At 47.0% G+C, this 21181-nt stretch overlaps 2 protein-coding genes and 2 non-coding genes across 4 annotated transcripts; 1 reads left to right on the forward strand and 3 right to left on the reverse strand.

The window, feature by feature from the left end:
• Nucleotides 1–406: 406 nt before the first annotated feature.
• Nucleotides 407–6242, reverse strand: LOC139599993 (T-complex protein 1 subunit zeta). Its single transcript, XM_071447771.1, has 14 exons — nt 6062–6242; nt 5719–5782; nt 5235–5369; nt 4491–4664; nt 4240–4343; nt 3533–3643; nt 2907–3066; nt 2637–2719; nt 2210–2306; nt 1804–1951; nt 1445–1578; nt 1227–1329; nt 888–960; nt 407–729 (listed from the first exon to the last, which is right to left on the reverse strand). Exons 1-14 carry the CDS (start codon nt 6193–6195, stop codon nt 657–659), a joined length of 1593 nt encoding a protein of 530 aa, XP_071303872.1. The 5' UTR covers nt 6196–6242; the 3' UTR covers nt 407–656.
• LOC139600227 (small nucleolar RNA SNORA15) lies at nt 3750–3886 on the reverse strand. Its single transcript, XR_011682452.1, has one exon. It is a non-coding gene; the product is annotated as a small nucleolar RNA SNORA15 (small nucleolar RNA).
• Nucleotides 4788–4918, reverse strand: LOC139600228 (small nucleolar RNA SNORA22). The gene has a single exon (XR_011682453.1). It is a non-coding gene; the product is annotated as a small nucleolar RNA SNORA22 (small nucleolar RNA).
• A 4044-nt stretch (nt 6243–10286) lies between the features above and the next one.
• Nucleotides 10287–20599, forward strand: PSPH (phosphoserine phosphatase). Its single transcript, XM_071447896.1, has 6 exons — nt 10287–10541; nt 15312–15470; nt 16816–16950; nt 18424–18569; nt 19530–19678; nt 20413–20599. The coding sequence occupies exons 2-6, from the start codon at nt 15331–15333 to the stop codon at nt 20521–20523; spliced, it is 681 nt and encodes a 226-aa protein (XP_071303997.1). The 5' UTR covers nt 10287–10541; nt 15312–15330; the 3' UTR covers nt 20524–20599.
• Nucleotides 20600–21181: the final 582 nt, after the last annotated feature.

Genomic DNA, 21181 nt, shown 5'->3' on the forward strand with positions numbered 1-21181 from the left:
TTAGGGAAAATCATCGCAGAGGGCAGGAGGCTCTTGCCCTGCCACAAACCCACTGGAAGCTCTGCCCAGAGCTGCTCTGGCACTCGTGATCCATAAATAATGTAGAACCACCACTATTAAAAATCTAACCCTTATAGCAGGTCCTTCACACCCCTCAAACCATTCTACAGTGAACTCAGTTTTATTCATAAGCAAGTACAAAACTATTAAGTGATTGCCTTAATCCAGTATTTTTTTTAAATTTACTGAACAAATTCCAGGCCTGATCCCACCCTGTTCCCAGAGCAGCAGTAGCAGTAATTTCACAAAAGTCTTGAGTAGTAATTTCACACAATTGCCAAGAGTAGGACTCAGGAATGCAGCCCCCACTGCAGAACGTGAAGGTTTAAAGAACAGACACTCAAAGCACAGAACAGAACAGTTTATTGGGTAAAAATGGAAAGCAACTGCAGCCACACAGTTCAGTGAAATCAAAAATAAATAACTCCTTTTTAGAGCCAATCTTTGATTAAGTTGCTGAGATTTTGAGTGGCCGTGGTACCAAGGGGGCTGCCCCTCATGGCAGAGTGACTCCTGCTGCTGGGACATCCACCACAGCCAAGGCCAGGGCCCTGGGATGGATTCCCTGGAGAAATTCCACAGGGAGCAGCTCCAGCTCAGCCCTTTAGGGAGGACATCCCAGCTCTCATGATTTCATCCACCAGGAGAATGTTGCTGGCAATCACCGTGCTGGAAACAGGGAAACAGCAAAGAAATATTGTTACAATTGCCAAACTGAGCTTCATTTTTGTGTTTCAAGACATCTTCCTGTACATGGGATCCCCAGCTCTACAGCACTTGAACACACACACAGAGTAATGGTACAAGTGAAATCCTGCCAGCCTTACCATGAATGAAGCAGCTGCTTTTTGACATTGTAATTATCCCAGATTCCAGCTGCTGCAGCCACCATGGGTTCCCCTGCAACAGAAGTGAAGAGCCTTTAAAAAACAGTTCACATAGAGAGTTTCTGCTGGCTGACATCTGATATCACTCACTAACTGTATCCAACAGTGTTGCCATGTGCTTTGTCCTCAAATCAGCACACACTGAACTACAGCAGCCTGACTGCCACGGCTTCTGTGCAGCTTTTTATCAATAAACTTTCTGCACTCAGAGCACTTTGTGCTTCAGAGCTGAGCCAGGTTCTTACTGGAGCATCAGCCTGTGGCTGAGTGAGTCCTTACCAGTGTTGAGATCAACCCCAGCGAGCTGCCCCGACTCCACGTGCTCTGCCTGCACCTTCACCAGCGTCTCCTGGGGATCATAGCCCGAGTTCTGAGCAAGCACCTGGCACAGAACAGAGGGATTGGCTTCACTTTGCTGATTACAGAGCCCTCCAGCAGAAAAAGCACCGAGTCTGTGTGTGCTTGAAAGCCACTTTATCACCCAGAACTCCTTTTACCTTAGGAATGATGAGCAGAGCATCAGCAAAAGCCTGAACTCCAAGCTGGGCTCTTCCTTTCACGTTGGGTTTGTGTTTCACAAGAGCATTGGCTACTGCCACCTCCAGGGCCCCTGCTCCTGGCACCACACATCCTGCAAGGGAGAATCACCTGTTTCAGTTTCAGCAGCTCGTTTTTAGTGCAGTTTGATCTCTTCCCTCCATATCCTGCACCTGAACAGGTGAGTAATCAACCACACAACTATAAAATCACCTCACCCTGAGCTCAGGAGCAGGAACCAATGGAGCTGATACCTAATTCCCTCATTTTGGGATGAGCTTCTAGAATCCTAATGATGATTACCAGGGAGGGCACTCACCATCCTCAATGGCGTTTTTGACAGCCCGCAGCCCATCCCTCACTGCATCCTTGATCTGGGTCAGCGTGTGCTTGTTGGGGCCCCTGATGAGCAGGGTCACCGAGCGGGGGTTCTCACACTTCTCAATGAAGGTGTACTTCTCCTCCCCCTGGGGAAAACACAATCAGCTTTGCCTCTCAGCCACTTGCTTCAGCACTTTGTGGACACAAATTAATAAACTGGATGCTTTCAGGCTGGGTTCTGCACTGACAGCACTCCAAGAAGTGATGAGAAACAGCAGAACTTGATTTCTGTTTTCTCAGCCTATGACAGGAGCAAACATCCAGGCAGATGTTCACACCCAAGTGGATTTTAAGTGTTTTATTTCAATACTCCAGCTTTACCCTTCAAACACTTGGTCACTCACCAGGGTGTACTCATAGACCAGCCCTGCATGTCCCAGGCAGTCAGGAGTGAGATCCTCCACAGAATTCATGGCAGTGCCACCACAGGCCAGGGTCAGTCTGACAGAGAACAGGCACAGCTCAGCTTTATCTTCAATAAAACCCAAAGTCACAACAAGTGCAGTTTTCCAAGCCTAGGCTTGCAACAGTTTGGTTCTGTTCATGGAAGAGCTCTTTAAAAAACCGACTTGTAGAATTAAGGCTCCTCTGTAGGTGTCTGCATTTAAAGCATCCAGAGAGCTCAAACTGCCCTGAGTTACACCAGAAGAGCTGCACAGATTGAAGTGGAATTTTCAGTCAAGCCTTTAAAGATGGATTTAAGTCAAGCTTGACTGACTGTCTCAGTTTGGAGAAGCAATTATTGTATCCTCTCCTCTCCCCAAAACTGACCTTTCCATGTTCCTCCTTTTAGCTCTCCTCAAAGCAACAATTCCTTCTTTGGCAAGGGCATCCAAGGAAAATGGGTCAATTCCCTGCAAACACAAAGTGACCATCAGCATAAAGCTAAAAACACCTCCTCTCTCTCTGACACTTAAAAGTTCTTCCTCAAGGCTCAAAGAAGATCTCAAGTAGGAACTGTACATTATATTCAGAACTATCAGCCTAAATTTAACTAATTCTGGCATTACAAATAATTTTTAGTTATTCTCTTCATCTCACCTTCTGGTTGATCACAACAAATCCTTTGTCTGAGTCGCCACAGACTTTTCTTTTCAACTCTATGATTTTGTTGACTCTGTCTTCAATGAACTTTCTTTCTGCTTTCACCAACTTCTCCCTCTCCTCAGCACTTTTGTAGAAGAATCCAGAGCTCACCTCCCTGAAGGGGAAAAAACCCACAAAAAAGCAGTGAGAAAACTTCCTCTCTGCTGTTGAAATAAACTTGAGCATAAGGAATGAGCTTTTCAGTAACATTCTGAAGAAATCAACCCAGAACAAACCAGTCCCTCCAACCCACACTGCTGTTCCTGCTCTCTTGTTCAAAGCTTTTCCACTTCAGAGTTCTCTCAGTTTCAAGTGTCTGCCTTATTTTTTGAAGTGCATTGATGTGTTTGCTCTACAATACCAAATTGTGCCCAAGAAAGGAAGGACTTTCAACCTTTCTGTGATCACACAACAAAATAAAACCCACTGTGAAGCTCTGCCTCTCACAGATTTGTTCACCCATCATCTTTCCCAAAAGGGCTGCAGAAGGGGCATCACTTTTCCCCTTCACAGTCTTGGTTGGTATTTAAGCACATTTTAAATAAAAGTCCTCAGGACAGGAGCATGTGCTGGGTACTCACGTTTTCTCATACTCCAGAGAGACATTGCAGGTAAGAATAAAAGCATCTTCCACTCTTTTCTTCATGTCAGGGTGGCGAGCTCCATGATCCAGCACCAGCCCCCTGATCAGCCTGCAAGGTTCAAAACCCCTCTGGGTGTCCATGGACACAAATACAGGAATCCATGGAGTGCAGAGAGTGGAACTGCTCCAACCCAAACTGCCTGGGCACTGGTGGCAGATGTGTTCCCCTTCCAAGGGCATGCTCATTCCCATCAAAAAGCACACCAGGCACAGTGGAAAAAAGGAATTTGCTCTGGCATGGTGTCTGACTGCACCAGCTACTGAGGAAAGCTAGGGCAGAATTCATCCATGCACTGAGGGAAAGGGAAATCCTATGGAATATCCAATCCACAGCCCAGTTTCCATTTATCAAATGCTGCTTTGTATTTAACAGATGCCAACCTAAAACATCAAGCCACAGACACTAAGAAAAAAAAGTATTTATCCAACCTTGTTAAGCCAGTGTTGCTCTTTGCTGTTTGATAATTTTATCAAGAAATCAATTCAGTGAGTGAGAAACTTCTGCCAAGATATTTGTGGCTGAAATTTGTATTTCAGCTCCTCCTGTGGTAGCTCTAGGACACCCTAAAGAGAAACCAAACCCCCCCAGGCTCCTCAAAGCTCAGGGTTCCATTAAACTGAATCCCAAGGATCCTCCTGACTTACGTTGTGTCAGTCTCTGATTTGTGCTTCATCTCCATGATTTCCACCATGTACAGGTCAATGGGCTCCCCTGGTTTTCTGACTGTCAGGACAGAATCTACCACAGCCTGCAGCACAGGGGAGGGAAACATCCCAAAATGACCATCAGTCTTCCAAAGTGCAAGTTCACATCTTTCACACCTCAAATGATAGTTCCAGCACTTTCACAGCTGGATCTCTCCACCCACAGAGGCAGAGGTGACAGGGACACTCACCTCTGTCAGGATGTCAGCAAGCTCAGCGTGCACTTTAGTCCTGAGGGATGTCCTGGCAACATCGATGAGGGTCTCCCTGTCCATCTCCTTGGACACTTTGACCTGATCCAAAACCTCAAGTGCTTTTTCCTTGGCAATCTCAAATCCTTCTGCTACTATTCTAGGGTGCAAACCCTAAGGCAAGGGAAGAGAAATCATTGGACAATGGAAGGGAAAATGGTTCTTTTTTCACAAACAGAACCTGCAGTTTCAACATTCCAAGGAATGGTAAAGCACAGGGAATATGCTACCCAGGCCATGTGTTCTGTCCTTCTGAATACATATAAAAGGAATGCAAATCCTTCCAATGCAGAGGAAAAGCACAGATTAATTTAGCACAGACTGAAACCAAGGGAACTATAAAGCACACTTGGGTGTTCGCTGTGCAATATCCACGTTTACCTGCCCTCAGGGGGGAGCTCCTTTCAAACACTCCAGAAGTGCTTTGACTCACACAAAACAAAGTAACAGCAGGTATCACACAAAACCTTAAAAGCTACAGTATCCACAATAAGTGGGTTTGATTTTGAACACGGTTTAAGTCCTCTCCTCCAGCTTTTCCCCCTTTTTACAACTTCTCATTTTAAGCAGAACAATGTATTTATGTTCCACTCCTGTTAAACATTTAACAAAAATAAAAACCACTGAGAGGTCTCAGTGAAGGTTTTAACTTGCCCACCTACAAATGAAACACTGCATACACACCTCAGAAATATAAAGATCTGCCTGTTTCAGGAGCTCTCCAATGATGAGGACATTCGAGGTGGTGCCATCTCCAGTGATGTCATCTTGTGCTGTTGCTACTTTTGCTATCAAGGAGGCTGTGGGGTGTTGGATTTGCTAGACAAAAAATAAGAAGCTGAGCAGTTAAGTTTCACTGCAGTGGTACAGCAAATAAAAATCTGAGATCAGCTAAGAAAGAACCGAAGGTGATGTTCTAATGGTTTACTTTAACTGGTTTGCTGCTCCTCTGGCTGCTTATTTTACTCATTCTCATGGTGCCGTTTATATTTTTAACATTATTTTCTTTACAGTATTGCCTTAACCGGCATTTATTTCTTCACCCTCCTCCCAAGGCCCATTTTGCTTCAATGGATAAGGGTGGCTGGGGCAGGCGGGACGCGATTCCCCCTCACCCAAAGGCGCTCGGCCCTCCCTAAACCCCCTGCTCGGACCAGCCCCAGCTCACCATTTCCTGCAGCAGCACGTTGCCATCTTTGGTCAGCTTGATGTCTCCGGAGCCCGACACGAGCCTGCGGGCGGCACGGGCCGGGTGAGCAGCGCCCCGGCCCCAGCACACGTGTGAGGCCGCGGGCCCGCCCCACTCCTTCCCCATCCATTCATCCACCCGGCCCCGGCCCCAAAACACGTGCGGGGCCGCGGGCCCAGCCGCTCCCTCCCCATCCCTCAGCCATGCACCCCTCCCGCCTCCGCCTTTGTTCCCCTCCGCCCCTCCCGGACCCCGCCGCTTCCCCTCAGGCCATGCTCCCCCCCAACCCCACCCGCGGCGAGAGGCGCGGGGGCTCCCTCACATCTTCATGGTGCCCTTGGGACCCAGGTTGGTCCTCAGCACGTCCTGCAGCCCGCGGGCCGCGCTGATGTTGACGGCCAGCGCGGCCTGGGCACGGGCCACCTCGGCCTTAGGGTTGAGCGCCTTCACCGCCATGACTGCGCTCCGCTCTGGGCCGCGCCGGGCGGGGTGGGGCACCTCAGTCCCGCCTCCTGCCCGCCCCTTCTAGAACACTCCGGGCTCGCCCATTGGCCATCCGGCGCGATGCCGCGTGTCTATTGGTTAATATGCCTGTCGCTCATCCCGGCTGCTCCCGCCGCCGAGGAGTCCCGGTTCTCATTGGTTCCTTGGCGCGCTAGCCGCGTTCCCATTGGCTACGGTGCCTGTCGCTCCGGCTAGTCCCTCCCTCTCCCCGTTGCTGAGGAGCGGGCGCGGCGCTGCCCTCAGAGCGGGCCGTGAGGGGAGAGCGGGGCGGGTGGTTTGTGAGCGGGCGGGGATGGTCGGTGTGTAATCCGGCCTCTCATGTCCCGGACACCCCCAGCAACTCCGCAGAACCGTCAGAATAAATAATTAAACCCGGTGATTTCACATTAGACCGATAAAATTAATAGTTAAGTGGACTGGATTAATAATCAATGGTTCTTAGTTAAATTCGGGATTGAGGTTAATAAAAACTCATTTTTTCATAGCACACAAGCTGATGTGTGGGGAGCCGGGGCCTCCATAGCTCCCAGTGCACACCCTCTGCCCGGGGCTTTCCTGGACTGAATCCCTCTCAGGGGTTCTAAGGATGGGGATGGTCCATGCAGAGTTTTCCATGTAGAATAAAACCAGAAATATTAATGTCAAGACAGCCTTGGTGGGTGCTGAAACGTTTCCCTGCGTGGCCTGTCCGGGCTCACTCCTGGAGACATTAAAATATTTGTGTCTTTGGACTCTGAAATGGGAGGACAAGTGAGTTTCCCTGGAGAGGAGCTGGAGAAGGAGCTCCTGCCATAGTCCCTCACACCCTGCGGGCACTGAGTGCACCAGGTTTGAATCCCAAATTGCTCCGTCTGGGCTTGTCCCCTCCAACACCCACGGGAGCACAGGGCACCACCAGGTGTGACACAACCTCTTCTTATTCCAGGTGTTGCATGAGGCCCCACAGCAATCCCCAGGCAGTTCCCTGTGCTCTGCAGCCCAGCTGCTCCAGAGGCTGCTGACCACAGGCACAAGTGGCCCTGAGGCCAGGATTTTGTCAGAATTTGGTGCAGGCAAGGCAGAGACCCTTCCCCAGCCCTCTCCTACCAGGTGTGAAGATGCCCAGAGAAGCTGGAAGTGCCCAAGGCCAGGTTGGACAGGGCTTGGAGCAGCCTGGGGTGGTGGAAAGCGTTCCTGCCCATGGCAGGGGGTGAAACAAGATGCTCCTTAAGTTCCCTTCCAACCAAACCTATGGATTCTATAAAATCCTTCCCTCTCCATCCCACTTTTTGCAGCGGGGAGCTCTGGATGCAGCCCTAGATTGCTCCAGCAATGCAGAGACCTGGATGTATTTCCACACCACCTCCAGGAGTAGAGTCTGAGCCTGCTGCTGGGTCCAGTTTTGCTGCACAGGACTTTTGGGGGAGCTTGATGGGAAATGTCAGTGTCAAGTGTCAGGGCAGCCTGGCTGGATTGGCTGCAGGCTGTGGCACCTGCTTTGGGTGAGGATCTCAGGTTTCTGGGCAAAATGCCACGCTGTGCACAAGAGGAGGACTCCCACATGTGGTCTGTCTGTCTCCCTGGAGGGGACAGCTGCTGATATCATTGGGATTCTGGTTTTTAATGTTTTAGGTGATGTTTGGACATCCTACAAGCTTGGAGACCTATTGCTGAGCAGTGTCTTGTGAAATATTTTGACGCTGACTCCAGTGGAGTGGCTGGGCTTTCTCCTCTGTGGTCGCAATCATTAGAAATAAACATTAAACATTGCAAAATGCAGGGAATCACAGTTGCCATTTCAATATTGGCTCTGGAACTCTGTAAAAATGTTGTCTGCACTTCACTGGGATGCTGAAACCATAACAAAACAAACCACCAAACCTGGCCCAAGGCTGCTGTGCAAATATCTGAGATGCAATGTCCAGTCAAAACACCCAGATCCCCAGCTCTGCCCTGGATTCTGGCACTCCCAGATCAAATATTTTGTTGCCTTTGCTTCTCTGTTTTTTTTTTTTTTTTTGTTTTTTTTTTTTTTTGTTTTTTTTTTTTTTTTTTTTGTTTTTTTTTTTTTTTTTTTTTTGCCTGTTCCTCTCAGGGCTATTCTCAGCAGAGGGCAGCCTTGTCAAACCCATCCCAGGCTCGTTAAATTTCATGTTTTCCTTGCTGATGCCTATGGAAAGGCAGGAACTGCCCATGCTGGAAAATAAAGAGAAAATTACATTTTGAGATGGTTTTTTTTAGGAGAAGAGGAGGGGGAAAGGGAAAAGCTGTTTTCAAAGACATTCTAATCCTCCATGCAGGTGGTTTCTGCTTTTTTTTTTCTTTGTACAAATTGAGAGGTTCTGTAGTACAAGAACTGGGTGCTGTGTTTGGATCAAGTTTATATTTTTACTCCTGAGCATCCTCCTACAGCTCCCAGGCAGAGCTCTCTGTGTTTCCTTGCTGGCTCACATTCCTCAGGATAGTTATTTTGTATTATAGTAACATTTCTCACGAGCATCTTCACATTAAAATCCCATTTTGCAGCATTTTTCAGCCATCAAGACAAGCTTTTTTTTTTCTTTTTTTTTTTTTTCAGTCTTAGCTGTAGAATTGTTTTATTTGTTTTTTATGTGTAATGAAAATAAAGGACAAATGCTTACCAGACTTAAATTGCCCTATGAATTCAATGGATTACACCAGGTTAAAATCAAAATATTTAACTAAATTAAAGCCAACACGTCCATTAAACTAAGCCAAATAAAGGCAATATCCTTCATGAAATATTCAGCAGCAATTCTCTTAGTCAAGCCAGGCACTGCTTATCTTGGCAAAAACCCCTCTGAGATTCTCAGTAAAAGCCATTTTCTTTCATCTTTATCAAGATGGGTTTTCCTTTAACCTTGTTCACAGAAATGATTTCTAAATCTGCTTTAAACAACATCCTGTCCTGCCACGTTAAAACTGACAAACAGCACCGGGCTGCTGATCCCTGGCACCAGTTTGGCAGCACAGGGGCTTGGTCCCATCTTTTCCTGACTCAAGAAGCTCCTGAGAGATGATCCTGTCATGTACTGAGAAATTCTGAAAAAACATAAGGGGAGGAGGGGCACAAAAGGTGATGGGATTTAATTAAGAAATGGAATTTTGAGGGGTGACACTGCCAGGATGGCAGAAGAGGTCATGCACAGAGCATGACTGGAGCATCCAGCAGTGCAGAACAGACGGGCAGCAGTCACAGGACTCCTGGCACAAGTGGACAAAAGCAGCTAAATCAGCTAAATCAGCTTTTCTTGACCTTGAACCAAACAACTCCTGGCCTGGCACTGTCCCATTTTCCAAGCCAGGGCAGCGAGCGAGGGCAGCTCTTCCATGGGATGCCAAAGGACAAGCACGGGCAGCTTTGGCAATTTTTCCACAGCTTTTGGGGACACAACACAGAGCCTTTTCCCACGCCTTTCCCCTTTGCTGCCGAGCTTTTGCCAGCTTTGGATGGGATTTGTGTGTGTAGCTTCACTCAGGGATGCACTAACAGCTTAAGCCAAGAGGAGATATTGCAACTTAAATTCCTGAAAGGTGGCTGTGCTCAGGTGGGGTTGGTCTCTTTTTCCAGGCAGCACTGACAGAACCAGAGGACACAGTGTTAAGCTGTGCCAAGAGAAATATAGGTTGGATGTTAGGAGAAAGTTTTTTACAGAAAGAGTGATAAAGTTCTGGAATGGCTGCCCAGGGGGGTGGTGGAGTCCCCATCCCTGGGTGTGTTTAACAAAGCCTGGATGTGGCACTGGGTGCCAGGGTTTAACAAAGCCTGGATGTGGCACTGGGTGCCAGGGTTTAGTTGGGGTTTTGGGGCTGGGTTGGACTCGATGATCTTCAAGGTCTCTTCCAACCTGGTGATTCTGTGATCCCAGCTCACACATCCTCCCTTCTCCCCCGAAAACAGGACATCTCCTCTCTGATTTCAGCCAGGAGAAGCTCCCGATTGCCGCTGCCCGGAGCTGCCCGGCCTGGCTGAGCGAGCCCCGCGCCCGCCGCTGCCTGCCCGGCCTGGCCCGGCCCGGCTCCTCCCCTGCCCCGGGGCGGTCACACCTCTGCCGCCCTCACTGGCAGCGAACAGCTGCCCTGCTCTGCTCCCATGTGTGCGAGCACCTCAAACAAACCCCCCGGGCCGCCTGACTCAGCGCTTTATCAGGGGCCGAGCGGCAAAATGCGGCTCTCGTCCAGCGCAGCCCGTGCGCGGGGTTTGTGCCGCTGAGGGCTCAGCTGATCCCTCCCTGCCAGGCGCAGCCCGGAGCCTCCCGGCGGCAGCAGCAGCCACGGCCGCTTCCCTTCTGTGTTCTGTAAGTCACCGGCATCGCGCTTTTCTCGCAGCTCGGAAGGGGTCGGAGTTTGGCTCGCAGCTCCGTAACACAAGGGGGGTTTTTCCAGCAGGGAAAATGAGGAGGATCTTGTGCCTTGTGCTGCCCGGCTGGTTTATAACAGCGGCGTGAATGAATGATGCAATCGGGCGCGGGGGGAGCAGCAGCGTTTTGGCAGCACGGGCGAGAGGGGATTGGAGAGTTGGGAGGTGGATGTCAACATCCAACAGGTTCCTTCTGGCCTTTTTCACCTGCTTTTGGCGAGGTGTTTAAGTGAGTTCGCTGTGAGGCACTGCTGTGCAGATAATCGTGCGGAGCTGCGAGCAGCTCATCTCTTGACTCGCAGGCAGCTTTGTGCCGCTGCCTTTGCAAACTGAGCGGGAGCTTAAAGCAAAACCTAACGTGAAATAGAAAACCCAGGAGGTTTAACAAAAACCTGGAAAAAAAAGAAGAAAAACCCAGGAGGTTAAGGACCGAATTCTTACCCTGCAAACCACAGAAAGTTACGTGTGGATGGGTTGAACTTCTAAAACTTATATAAAACACAAACACAATTTCCTTAAATATAACTAATCTGCTTAAATGTATCAGCTTTCCTCTAAAGCTTTCAAGACGTTGCTAATTCTGATGATGAAAGCTCAGCACAGAAAAGCTGTGCCACTGTATTATTCCCATTTTACAGACACAGGACTGGAAACAATGAGGATTAAGTGGTTTGTTTCAACTCATACCATGGAAACACTCCTGGGAATGTTCTTAGAAGCTGTAGGAGGAAAAGGTCCTGAAAAAAACTTTCAAGAACTATTTTCTCCAAATCCTTTGCTCTGAGCAGCAGTTTCCCTTCAAGGCAAAAGAAACAGTTTAATGTGGTTGAACTTCTGTCACTGTTCAGTACAATGTTAAATGGGGAAGTGAATCAGAAATTGTTTGCAAACAAGGATATTCTTGAGTGCTGGGTAATAGTTCATTAAGATTCACTTAATCTTCATTTTTAACAGCAATAAGTGTGAACATCATGCAAAGTAGCAGCGTGGCAGCACTTCTGAAAGCTGAAATATGACAACAAGGGAGGTTTAGTCACAATGAGGGGTTTGAGATCTCATTAGAACCTTGCAGCCCCAGAACACCTGCAGTTCTGAGCTCCACTTACTGCTTCCATTTGCATTTCCACATGACCTGTGGATACAGAGGATGGGGCAGTTTTTCCCCGTGAGGCAAGTGCCCTTCTTTGAAGGGACAGTAAACAGAGAGGATTTCAGTTGTTTTCCTTTCCCATGTGCTCTTACATAATTCCCCTGTTTGTGCCTCCACCCTGTCTATTATGAAAGAGAATTATTTCTTGTGAAAATGTCTTTATTTTTTTTTTAAACAGCCTAATGAAACTCTTCATAGTCTGGAGGCAAGGAGATCTCATGGGAATTCCCCTTTTCTCTTGTCATTTTCTTTTATCTCCATTTTTATCTCAAGTTTCACCCTACCTGTCTCTCTCTCACTCTGTTGTCTTCTTTAGCCACTTCTTTGCCCATTGTTCTTCTTTTCCCCATATTCTTCTTTCCACCTTTTCCCCATGGCATTTTATACCAGACCTCTTGAAATGTTTGCTGCTTGGATGCTTTTCAGGCTAGGAATTGATTACCTTCCTGAAATTCAGGGTAGGAAGATCAGAGATTCCCTGTCAGTGTTTTTTCATATGGAAACAGAACCCATTATTTGTGGGAATTTCATTTTTCTTCCTATCTCATTAAAACATTTACACTTTTAAGCAATCAGATGCTCTGTATTTAGAATAATTAATCTCTGCCACTTATACGGGCCTGGACCACTCTGGAATACAAAATTGCTTTTTCCTGACTGCAGCTGAGATTTGTCCATAGAAGGGTTTTACACAACTTTAATTCTTTTTGCTCTAATGTGCTACTGATGATTTTTGCAATTCTTCCCTTCCAGTTTGTCATTTTTAGACAACATAAACCATAGGTTGAAACTATTTTCAAATAGGAATAAAGAGAGGACAGGGTTAATTCCAACTATGACTCCACAATAATTCTTCTTTATTTGTCCATCAAAGTGCAAAGTCCAGCACAGCTTTCATGCCATCATTGTCAGCTCATTCAGCAGGGAAAGGAGCATGGGAAATGTGGACATCAGAGAGAAGGAAAAGTGAACATTTCATCACTCCCAGCACACCTGTGGAGAGATAACATTTTTCTGGGACAGATTAAAGCCTTGCATGCAGACCCAAACTGCAGCTTGTCACCGAGCAGTCACGTCACAGAGCAGTGTCCCTGTGGTCTTTGTGAGGTCCCCAGGATGAGGGAAGAGATGAATCTGACTCCGTGTTCTCAGAAGGCTGATTTATTATTTTATGATATTATATTATATGAAAGAATAATATACTAAAACTATACTAAAGAATACAGAAAGGATACAGACAGAAGACTTAACAGGAATGATAATGAAAGTTCTGACTGACTCAGAGAGTCTGACACAGCTGATGGTGATTGGTCATTAAGTAAAAACAATTTGCATGGAACCAATCAAACATTCACCTGTTGGTAAACAATGTCCAGACCACATTCCAAAGCAGCAAACACAGGAGAAGCAAATCAGATAATTACGATTTACATTTTTCTCTGAGGCTTCTCAGCTTCCCAGGAGAAGAAATCCCAGCAAAGGGATTTTTCAGGAAATATGACAGTGCCATGTCCCCACACGGTGCCATTGCCTCACGGGGTTACAGAGCAGCCCCAGGTGTGGCAATGGTGGCTTTGCATCATTGGGGACACACACTGGTGACGCCAATGTCACAGCTGCCCTGGAACATGGCCCTGCTGCCTGGAAATCTGGGAGCTTTCACTGCAAACACAAGCACAGCTCTGCAGCCCAGGGCAAGTCAAGGCTAAAACAAACGTGCAATTCACGTGGCACCTGCCCAGCCAGTGCCAAGCCTGAGCTCAGAGCTGGCCTCTGGCCACCAGGCCTCACCTCAGAGCTGGGTGCTGGCAGAGGGAGGCTCTGATGTCCATGAAGTTCTGATGTCCATGAAGTTCTGATGTCCACCTTTCTTTTACATGCTGTGCTGATGGCTGGTGACTCATTTAACTAATTATGACTATTATATAACTATTATATAACTATCAGTTACTCATGATAGCTAATTTTTCTTACATGTCCGGTGCAGTCTTTGTAGAAAAAGATAAAACCCCACATGGCCTGCAGCAAATAATCCTTTAGCCATGATCCTAAAGCTGGACTGGGGTTTATGGTGTGTCCATGCACCAAGGGCAGGGTTGTGCCAAACTGCAGTTCAGAGGGGCTCTGGAAAAGCCCTTTTCTGGGAAACCTCCTCTAGTGCCACCAACCCCTCAAAGGCAGCAGAATAAACCTCAAAATGTCCTGTCTGAGGGCTGCCTGTGCCTCTCATGTCACTCACTGTCTCTGTCCCTTGCCCATTGACACCTGTCAGGCAGACACAGCTCCTGGCTGTTCACAACAGGTTTCACCACTCAGGCTGGGTGCTGCCTTCAGACAGATCTCTACCTCCCCACAACAGATTGGAGCATTCTCCTTTATTCCATGCAAAGAGCACATAAGAGAGGTGTGTGCTCTACATTCGTAGTGATGATGGGAATTTTTCATAAAGCTTTTTGTGTATCCCAATATTCATCATGTCCTGGGAATAAACCCAAAGGTTCTTGTTCCTGCTTTGACCATTAGTGAGAGGAAAACAAAAGATGAAAGGTTGTAAAGACATCCATAATTCTTAAGAATGTGCTGTTTGATGGTGTTTTTCCCCTGTCCCAGGAAAAGAACCTGCAACCCAGATCAATCATACAAGACATGTCCTGAGAGATTGGAAGAAACAAAAACTTCTACAAAAATCTGAGAAGTGAGATAAATAGGCAGGTGTTGTTTGTGTCTAAATTATAGATTAGTAAACAGTAAAATCCACACTGAATTAATTCCCCTATGAAAGCACAAGGTGAGTAGGGATGAGTAAGAAGATATTTAACTCCTTAAGCTTCTGATCTGCAGAAGTGCTCAACATGTTGAAGTGGGCAGATCTAAAAGGGTAGGAAAGAAACCTTTTTCAACAAAAGGGGTAGAAAATGGGACTATTATGGAAAGGGATTAAAATTAATTTTCAGGGACTGTTATAGAAAATGTGATGTCTTGATGGGTTGAGTGAAGTTCTCAAGGGCCAAGCATTTGATGGGTTTATAAAAGGCTAATCCCCAAAGTTAATGGTCCAATCTTTTATTGATGAAGATGTAGGACAGGATCTAAACCTTCCTGATTTAGGGACAACCACTCATTGATAGGTTTAGGATAGTTTGTAATCAATCCTTAGGACCTGGGTGTCCAGCCTGGGACAGATGAGAAACCAAGACCCCCCCTGAGCTGAACCAGAGCCCTGCAACCCCACAGAGCTCTTGGCAGCCTGGTGCCTCAGGCAATGCCAAGGATTGCAACCTTGAACCCACGGATGGGCTGAGGCAGCAGGCAACAAATCAGCAGCAGCCCAGGGCCCCACGGCCCACCTGGAGCACGAGGTGACCATCAGTAGGCAGCAACAGCAGGAGCAAATCAGCAGCTGGGGCAGACCTCCACCACCATTGCCCTCGGGATAAAAGCCCTGAGCCGCCTGCGCTCGGCCCTTCTCGCCCGCGCCGCAGCAGCAGCAGCACCAATGGCTCAGGAAACAGTGCACTACTCCCACTCAGAGAAAGATTTCATCTTGTCCCCTCACAGTAAGAAGGCTCCCAAAAGGATGGCATCCCTGATGGAGCTGAAGGAGATCTTCCGCAGCGCCGACGCCGTGTGCTTCGACGTGGACAGCACCGTCATCAGGGAGGAGGGCATCGACGAGCTGGCCAAGTTCTGCGGGGTCGGGGACGCCGTGGCAGAGATGTGAGTGAGCCTGGGGAGCTCAGGTCAGGCAGAGTGAGCCATGGCAGAGATGTGAGTGAGCCTGGGGAGCCCAGGTCAGGCAGAGTGAGCCATGGTAGAGATGTGAGTGAGCATGGGGAGCCCAGGTCAGGCAGAGTGAGCCATGGCAGGGATGTGAGTGAGCCTGGGGAGCTCAGGTCAGGCAGAGTGAGCCATGGCAGAGATGTGAGTGAGCATGGGGAGTTCATACAGGTCAGGCAGAGTGAGCCATGGCAGGGATGTGAGTGAGCCTGGGGAGCTCAGGTCAGGCAGAGTGAGCCATGGCAGAGATGTGAGTGAGCATGGGGAGTTCATACAGGTCAGGCAGAGTGAGCCATGGCAGAGATGTGAGTGAGCCTGGGGAGCTCAGGTCAGGCAGAGTGAGCCATGGCAGGGATGTGAGTGAGCTTGGGGTGCTCAGGTCAGGCAGAGTGAGCCATGGCAGAGATGTGAGTGAGCCTGGGGAGCTCAGGTCAGGCAGAGTGAGCCATGGCTGGGGAGCTCACACAGGTCAGGCAGGCAGAGTGAGCCATGGCAGAGATGTACATAAGGCTGGGGAGTTCATAAAGGTCAGGCAGAATGAGCCAGAGATGATTGAGCTGTGAGCATGGATTGGTCTGTGAGCATAGAATTGTCATTTACAGTCATTTGGTTCTGTTTGTCATATGGTTACAGTTTGTAAAGTGGTTGGGATAATAAGTGGATGAGGATGGGGTAATAAGTGGGGCCATAAATGGATGAGGATGGGGTAATAAGTGGGGCAATAAGTGGATGAGGATGGGGTAATAAGTGGGTAATAAGTGGATGAGGATGGGGTAATAAGGATGACATGACTTGGTTTGGGAATTGTGAGGCTGCCCAACAAAACTATCCTGGAATTAAATCTCTATTGGTAATTCTGAATTAAATCTCTATTGGTAATTCTGAATTAAATCTCTATTGGTAATTTTGATAGACCAAGAGCAGTCCTCATCATTAAACTTGGCTAGGCACTACCAAACCCTGTTCTGAATGAGAAAACCTTACCATGAGGTGGAGGAGAGGGGCCAGCACTCCCAGGCCATGGCTGAGGCTGGGAAGCAGCACAAGCTGAAGCTTTCAGCCAAAGCTCTGTTGGATCCAGCTCAGGAATGTGGTCACAGGGGGAGTGGAGCCTTTTCCTGTGCTCCACTGGCTCCCCATCCATGGAGATCCTGTAGCCACCAATCTTTGGGGTTCAGCACAGCCTCTCCTGCCTGGCTCCCTGTCACTCCTCATTGATGCTGTGTTGTTGGGAGCAGCCCCAGCTGGTGAAGTGTCCCTGATCTGATTTTTGGTTGTCCCTCAGGACCCGCAGAGCCATGGGTGGCACTGTGACATTCAAGGCAGCTCTCACAGCACGGTTAGGTCTCATCAGACCCTCCTATGAACAAGTGCAGAAATTAATATCTGACAACCCACCTCAGCTAACTCCAGGAATAAGGTAAGAAGAATTGAATTTTTTTTTTTTGAAGTATTCAGGAAGCAGATGGAATAAATAAAGCAAATTCTGTGTCATTAGTGATGCTGTAAGGCCACTGAGCTGGTTTGTGTTGCCTTTCCTGCCCCATCTCCATGCTGGGTGTGTACAGAGCTTGGATCAGGAGCCTGGCTCCTTAAACATCCATGGAAAAAGAAAAGATTCTTAGGTGTTAACTGGCACCTTGGCTGCCAAGCTCAGATCCTGGTTGGAGGATTAAATGGGAATGGAAAGGATCTGTTCAAGCACTGGTTTTTCAGGGGTGATGGGGCTGGGAGGAGATTTAATACCTCCTTAAATTTGGTCTATTCTGCAACTCTGTTACCTCTCTCTGCAGTTTGAGGGATGCATTGCTTAGAGCTACACATTCTGCAGTCCCTAAAAACATTAAAATTAAAGCAAACACACATAAATATGTGTATTCATTCATCCTGAGGTTTGGAATGACCATGAACTATTTAAACTGAAAAGCTCTGGGGATATTTTCCCTATTCAAATTGTTTCTATCCATTGAAAAGAATTTCTTTACTACAAAATCTGACCATAGCTTCAAGCCTGAAATATTTTTAGCATATAAAAAGAGTTTTAGATGATCCTGTGCTTGTATTATATATATTTTTTCTGTAGAAGACAGCTAGAGGTAACTACAAAGAGAACATTGTTTCCCTGTTCAGGATCATGTGATTTTCCTTTTCATTCCTTCCCTTTCTTCCTCCTTTTCATTCCTTCCCTTTCTTCCTCCTTTTCATTCCTTCCCTTTCTTCCTCCTTTTCATTCCTTCCCTTTCTTCCTCATTTCTGTGTCCTGCTTTAAGGCTCTGCTTTGCTTTTCAGTCTTTAGTGTTTCTGCTGCTCCTGCCACCCCTTCCCCTGCTCCCCGTGCTGCTCCCCTGATCTTCTGCCTCCAGAGCCAAATCCCCAGAACTCTGCACTGCCTTCGAGTCCTGCTGGCATTACTGGAGTCACAAAGTTCTTTTTTGGATTCCTTTTCTGTAGCTGGTGCCCTCTTCTAAAGATGGCATCAATGTCCAGCGCCTGGTGAACCAACTCTGAGCTAGAAAACATTTGCATTTTGCACTTTTCAGCCCACTTAGCATTTTGGAGCAGTGATTTTATCTCATCCCCTGCTTTTTGCTGCATTCCAGATTCATTTTCTTGCTGAGAAAAAAAAAAAAAAAAAAAATTGAACTGGACCTGCTCTCACTTGTTCAAGGGAACTAATGTGAAAGTGGAAAGAAAACAATTTTAGGAGTGTTTGTTTTTGAGGAATGAAACGATGGTTTTGTCCAGCTCTTGCCAGCCAGGTGTGAGCACAAACACAGAGGGAAAAGCTTTGGGCAGCAGAGATGGAAGCAGCAGCCCCCAAACCAAGCTGGAACAGCACAGAGCCTGGCTCAGGGAGGATCTCTGACCTGTGTGTGTGTGTGTGTGTTCCCAGGGAGCTGGTGAGCAGACTCCACCAACGAGGGGTGCAGGTGTTCCTGGTCTCGGGGGGCTTTCAGAGCATCGTGGAACACGTGGCCCTGCAGCTGAACATCCCCACAGCAAACGTCTTTGCCAACAGGCTCAAGTTCTACTTCAACGGTGAGAGCCCCTCCAGACTCCTCCCTCTGCTGATTAACGGCACTTTCCTGCCCCCAGCTCTCAGATACTGGGCTGCAGGCACTGTCCTGGTACCAATCCATGGAGGAAAAGCTACAAAACCTCACCAAAAACCAGCTCAGGGCATGCTCAGTGTAAGGAATAGAGCTGCAGTTACTTTTTAATTGCAAGCTGTGCCAAAGGTAAAACTCTGTACAGCTGCTGAGAGCAGAGTTTCATTTTCTCCTCTCCTTCAAGTTAAAGAGTCCATGACCTGAGGTGCTCTCACAGCCCTCCCTTTCAGGGCCTTCTGGAGCAGAGCTGCTCTGGGTTGGAAGCTCTGGGTTTGAAGCTCTGGGTTGGAGGCTCTGGGTTGGAGGCTCTGGGTTTGGAAGCTCTGGGTTGGCAGCTCTGGGTTGGAAGCTCTGGGTTTGGAAGCTCTGGGTTGGAGGCTCTGGGTTGGAAGCTCTGGGTTGGAAGCTCTGGGTTGGAAGCTCTGGGTTGGAAGCTCTGGGTTGGAAGCTCTGGGTTTGGAAGCTCTGGGTTTGGAAGCTCTGGGTTTGGAAGCTCTGGGTTTGGAAGCTCTGGGTTTGGAAGCTCTGGGTTGGAAGCTCTGTCCCAGCAGAGCTGTAGGTGCTGAGGTTTGTTCTTACTCAGGGTTTTCTACTCTGTCTCTGCATCACCCTGGTTGCTGTTTTGGGATGTTCACACCAGAGTGGCTGGGAATGGATTGGTGGCATTGCCCCACACAGTTTCTGGTTTTCTCTGAAAATGTCTCTATTTTTCTTTGAAAGATTTGGGTGAAACCCCAGCCTTAAAGTTACCTTGGAATGACTGATTTGGGATGCTGTGCTGTGAGTTTTACAGGGCTGCATGCACTGAAATCGAGACCACAGACAGAGATTTTCCTTTATTTACCAGAAAATATCTGTATTTCCAACTTGTCCCTTCTTTGTTTTCTAGGAGAATATGCAGGATTTGATGAAACACAACCAACAGCTGAATCAGGGGGGAAAGGAAAGGTTATCACTCATCTGAAAGAACAGTTCCATTTCAAGAAAGTGGTTATGATTGGAGATGGAGCTACAGACATGGAAGCCTGCCCCCCTGGAGTGAGTATTACAGAAACCCTGAATTCCTCTTGAGCAAATCCTTGGGGCAAAGAGAAGAGTAAGGTTTGGATTCTTTAATAAAAAAATTAACAGGAAGATAACTTGAAGATAACTTTTATAAATGCTCATATCTCAGGGAGAGATTTTAATTCCATCTCCCCTTCAGTTCCTTTCCCCACACAAAAGTCTCCCAATACCCCAAAACTGCTCAGGATTTGTTTAATGCTTCCCACCTCAAAGCAAAAAAAAAGAAAGAAAAAAAAAAAAAGAAAGAAAAAAAGAAAAAAACTGCAGTGGAAATTTTAAACCCTGCACTTTCACTGCAGGGGGTTTTGTGACATGTAGAAATGATGATTGCTCTGGTTAATGATTGAGGACAGGGTTAAAGTTTGCTTTTGGTATCTCTGAGATGAGGCAAACAGAGGTAAGACAAACAGGAGAGGGGTAATTGTGGGATGCTTATGCATGAGCCAATGTTTACCTGCTCTTGAATGGAATTGCATCACATTTACATCAGATTCTCAGTAAAATCTCAGTAAAATCTGAACAATCTGGAAGCTACAAGGCACCGAGAAAAAACCCCAGTAACCCAAATGCTGCAAATCTGAAAAATGAACATGCAAAGGAAAACAGGGCAGGGGTTTTAAAATGCAATCTCAAAAGCAAATTTAATTACTGAGAACTGCCCTCCTTCCATGCAATAACCCATGTGCCCATTCCTTGTGTTTTTCCAGGATTGCTTCATTGGGTTTGGAGGCAATGTGGTCAGAAAGCAAGTGAAGGAGAAAGCCAAGTGGTACATCACCCACTTTGATGAACTGCTAAAGGAGCTGGAAGAGCGATAAATCCTCCTGTAAAATAATCTATTTAACACCTGTAAATCCATTATACAATGCCATTAAACATTTATTTGTTTGCAAACCTGTGGGCTGGAGTTTTTTAATGGTTCTGGGGGTTGGGGACTCTGGCTCGTGTGGCCAATGGCACCATGCTGCTCAAATAGGTTGGAATGAAAATGGGCAAGATTTTCAATAAAACTTTCCTATGGTGGAAGAAATAAATTATTTACTTCCAAGGGAAGACTAAACATAGAAAATAAAAAGTTAAAAATACCTGAAGAGATTATCTCTTGGTCAATATTGCACATCTGTTGTTTCATCAGTAATGCCTCTTCTTACTTTGGGTGACCAAAAAAGAACAAGGTCACAAACAAGAACTTTGCCTAATCAATAATAATAATAATAATAATAATAATAATAATAGTAATGATGATGATGATGATGTAATTCAGGCTGCAGTTTGGCAAGTACCTTTCACTGCCACAAACAAGAACTTTGCCTAATCAATAACAACAACAACAATAATAATAATTAATATGATGATGATAATATTAATAATGTAATTCAGGCTGCAGTTTGGCAAGTACCTTTCACTGCACAGAATCCCAGCTGCAGATAAGCAGTGAACAGGTGGAAAACATCCCTAAATATCTCTGACTGCATT

Source organism: Agelaius tricolor, unplaced genomic scaffold, assembly GCF_023055355.1.
Source record: "Agelaius tricolor isolate 1412-34295 unplaced genomic scaffold, bAgeTri1.0.p SCAF_25, whole genome shotgun sequence".
In the NCBI taxonomy this organism is placed as follows: Eukaryota; Metazoa; Chordata; class Aves; order Passeriformes; family Icteridae; genus Agelaius; species Agelaius tricolor.

What these genes read in the sequence shown, in the direction of transcription:
- LOC139599993 (XM_071447771.1), bottom strand. Translation starts at nt 6,195, where the DNA reads ATGGCGGTGAAGGCGCTCAACCCTAAGGCCGAGGTGGCCCGTGCCCAG. An exon ending in CAGATCTTTATATTTCTGAG is followed by an intron (nt 4,665 to 5,234) that starts GTGTGTATGCAG and finishes CCCTTGCCTTAG; the next exon opens with GGTTTGCACCCTAGAATAGT. An exon ending in CAAAAACGCCATTGAGGATG is followed by an intron (nt 1,579 to 1,803) that starts GTGAGTGCCCTC and finishes TCTCCCTTGCAG; the next exon opens with GATGTGTGGTGCCAGGAGCA.
- PSPH (XM_071447896.1), top strand. Translation starts at nt 15,331, where the DNA reads ATGGCATCCCTGATGGAGCTGAAGGAGATCTTCCGCAGCGCCGACGCC. An exon ending in CAGCTAACTCCAGGAATAAG is followed by an intron (nt 16,951 to 18,423) that starts GTAAGAAGAATT and finishes GTGTGTTCCCAG; the next exon opens with GGAGCTGGTGAGCAGACTCC. An exon ending in TGGAAGCCTGCCCCCCTGGA is followed by an intron (nt 19,679 to 20,412) that starts GTGAGTATTACA and finishes GTGTTTTTCCAG; the next exon opens with GATTGCTTCATTGGGTTTGG.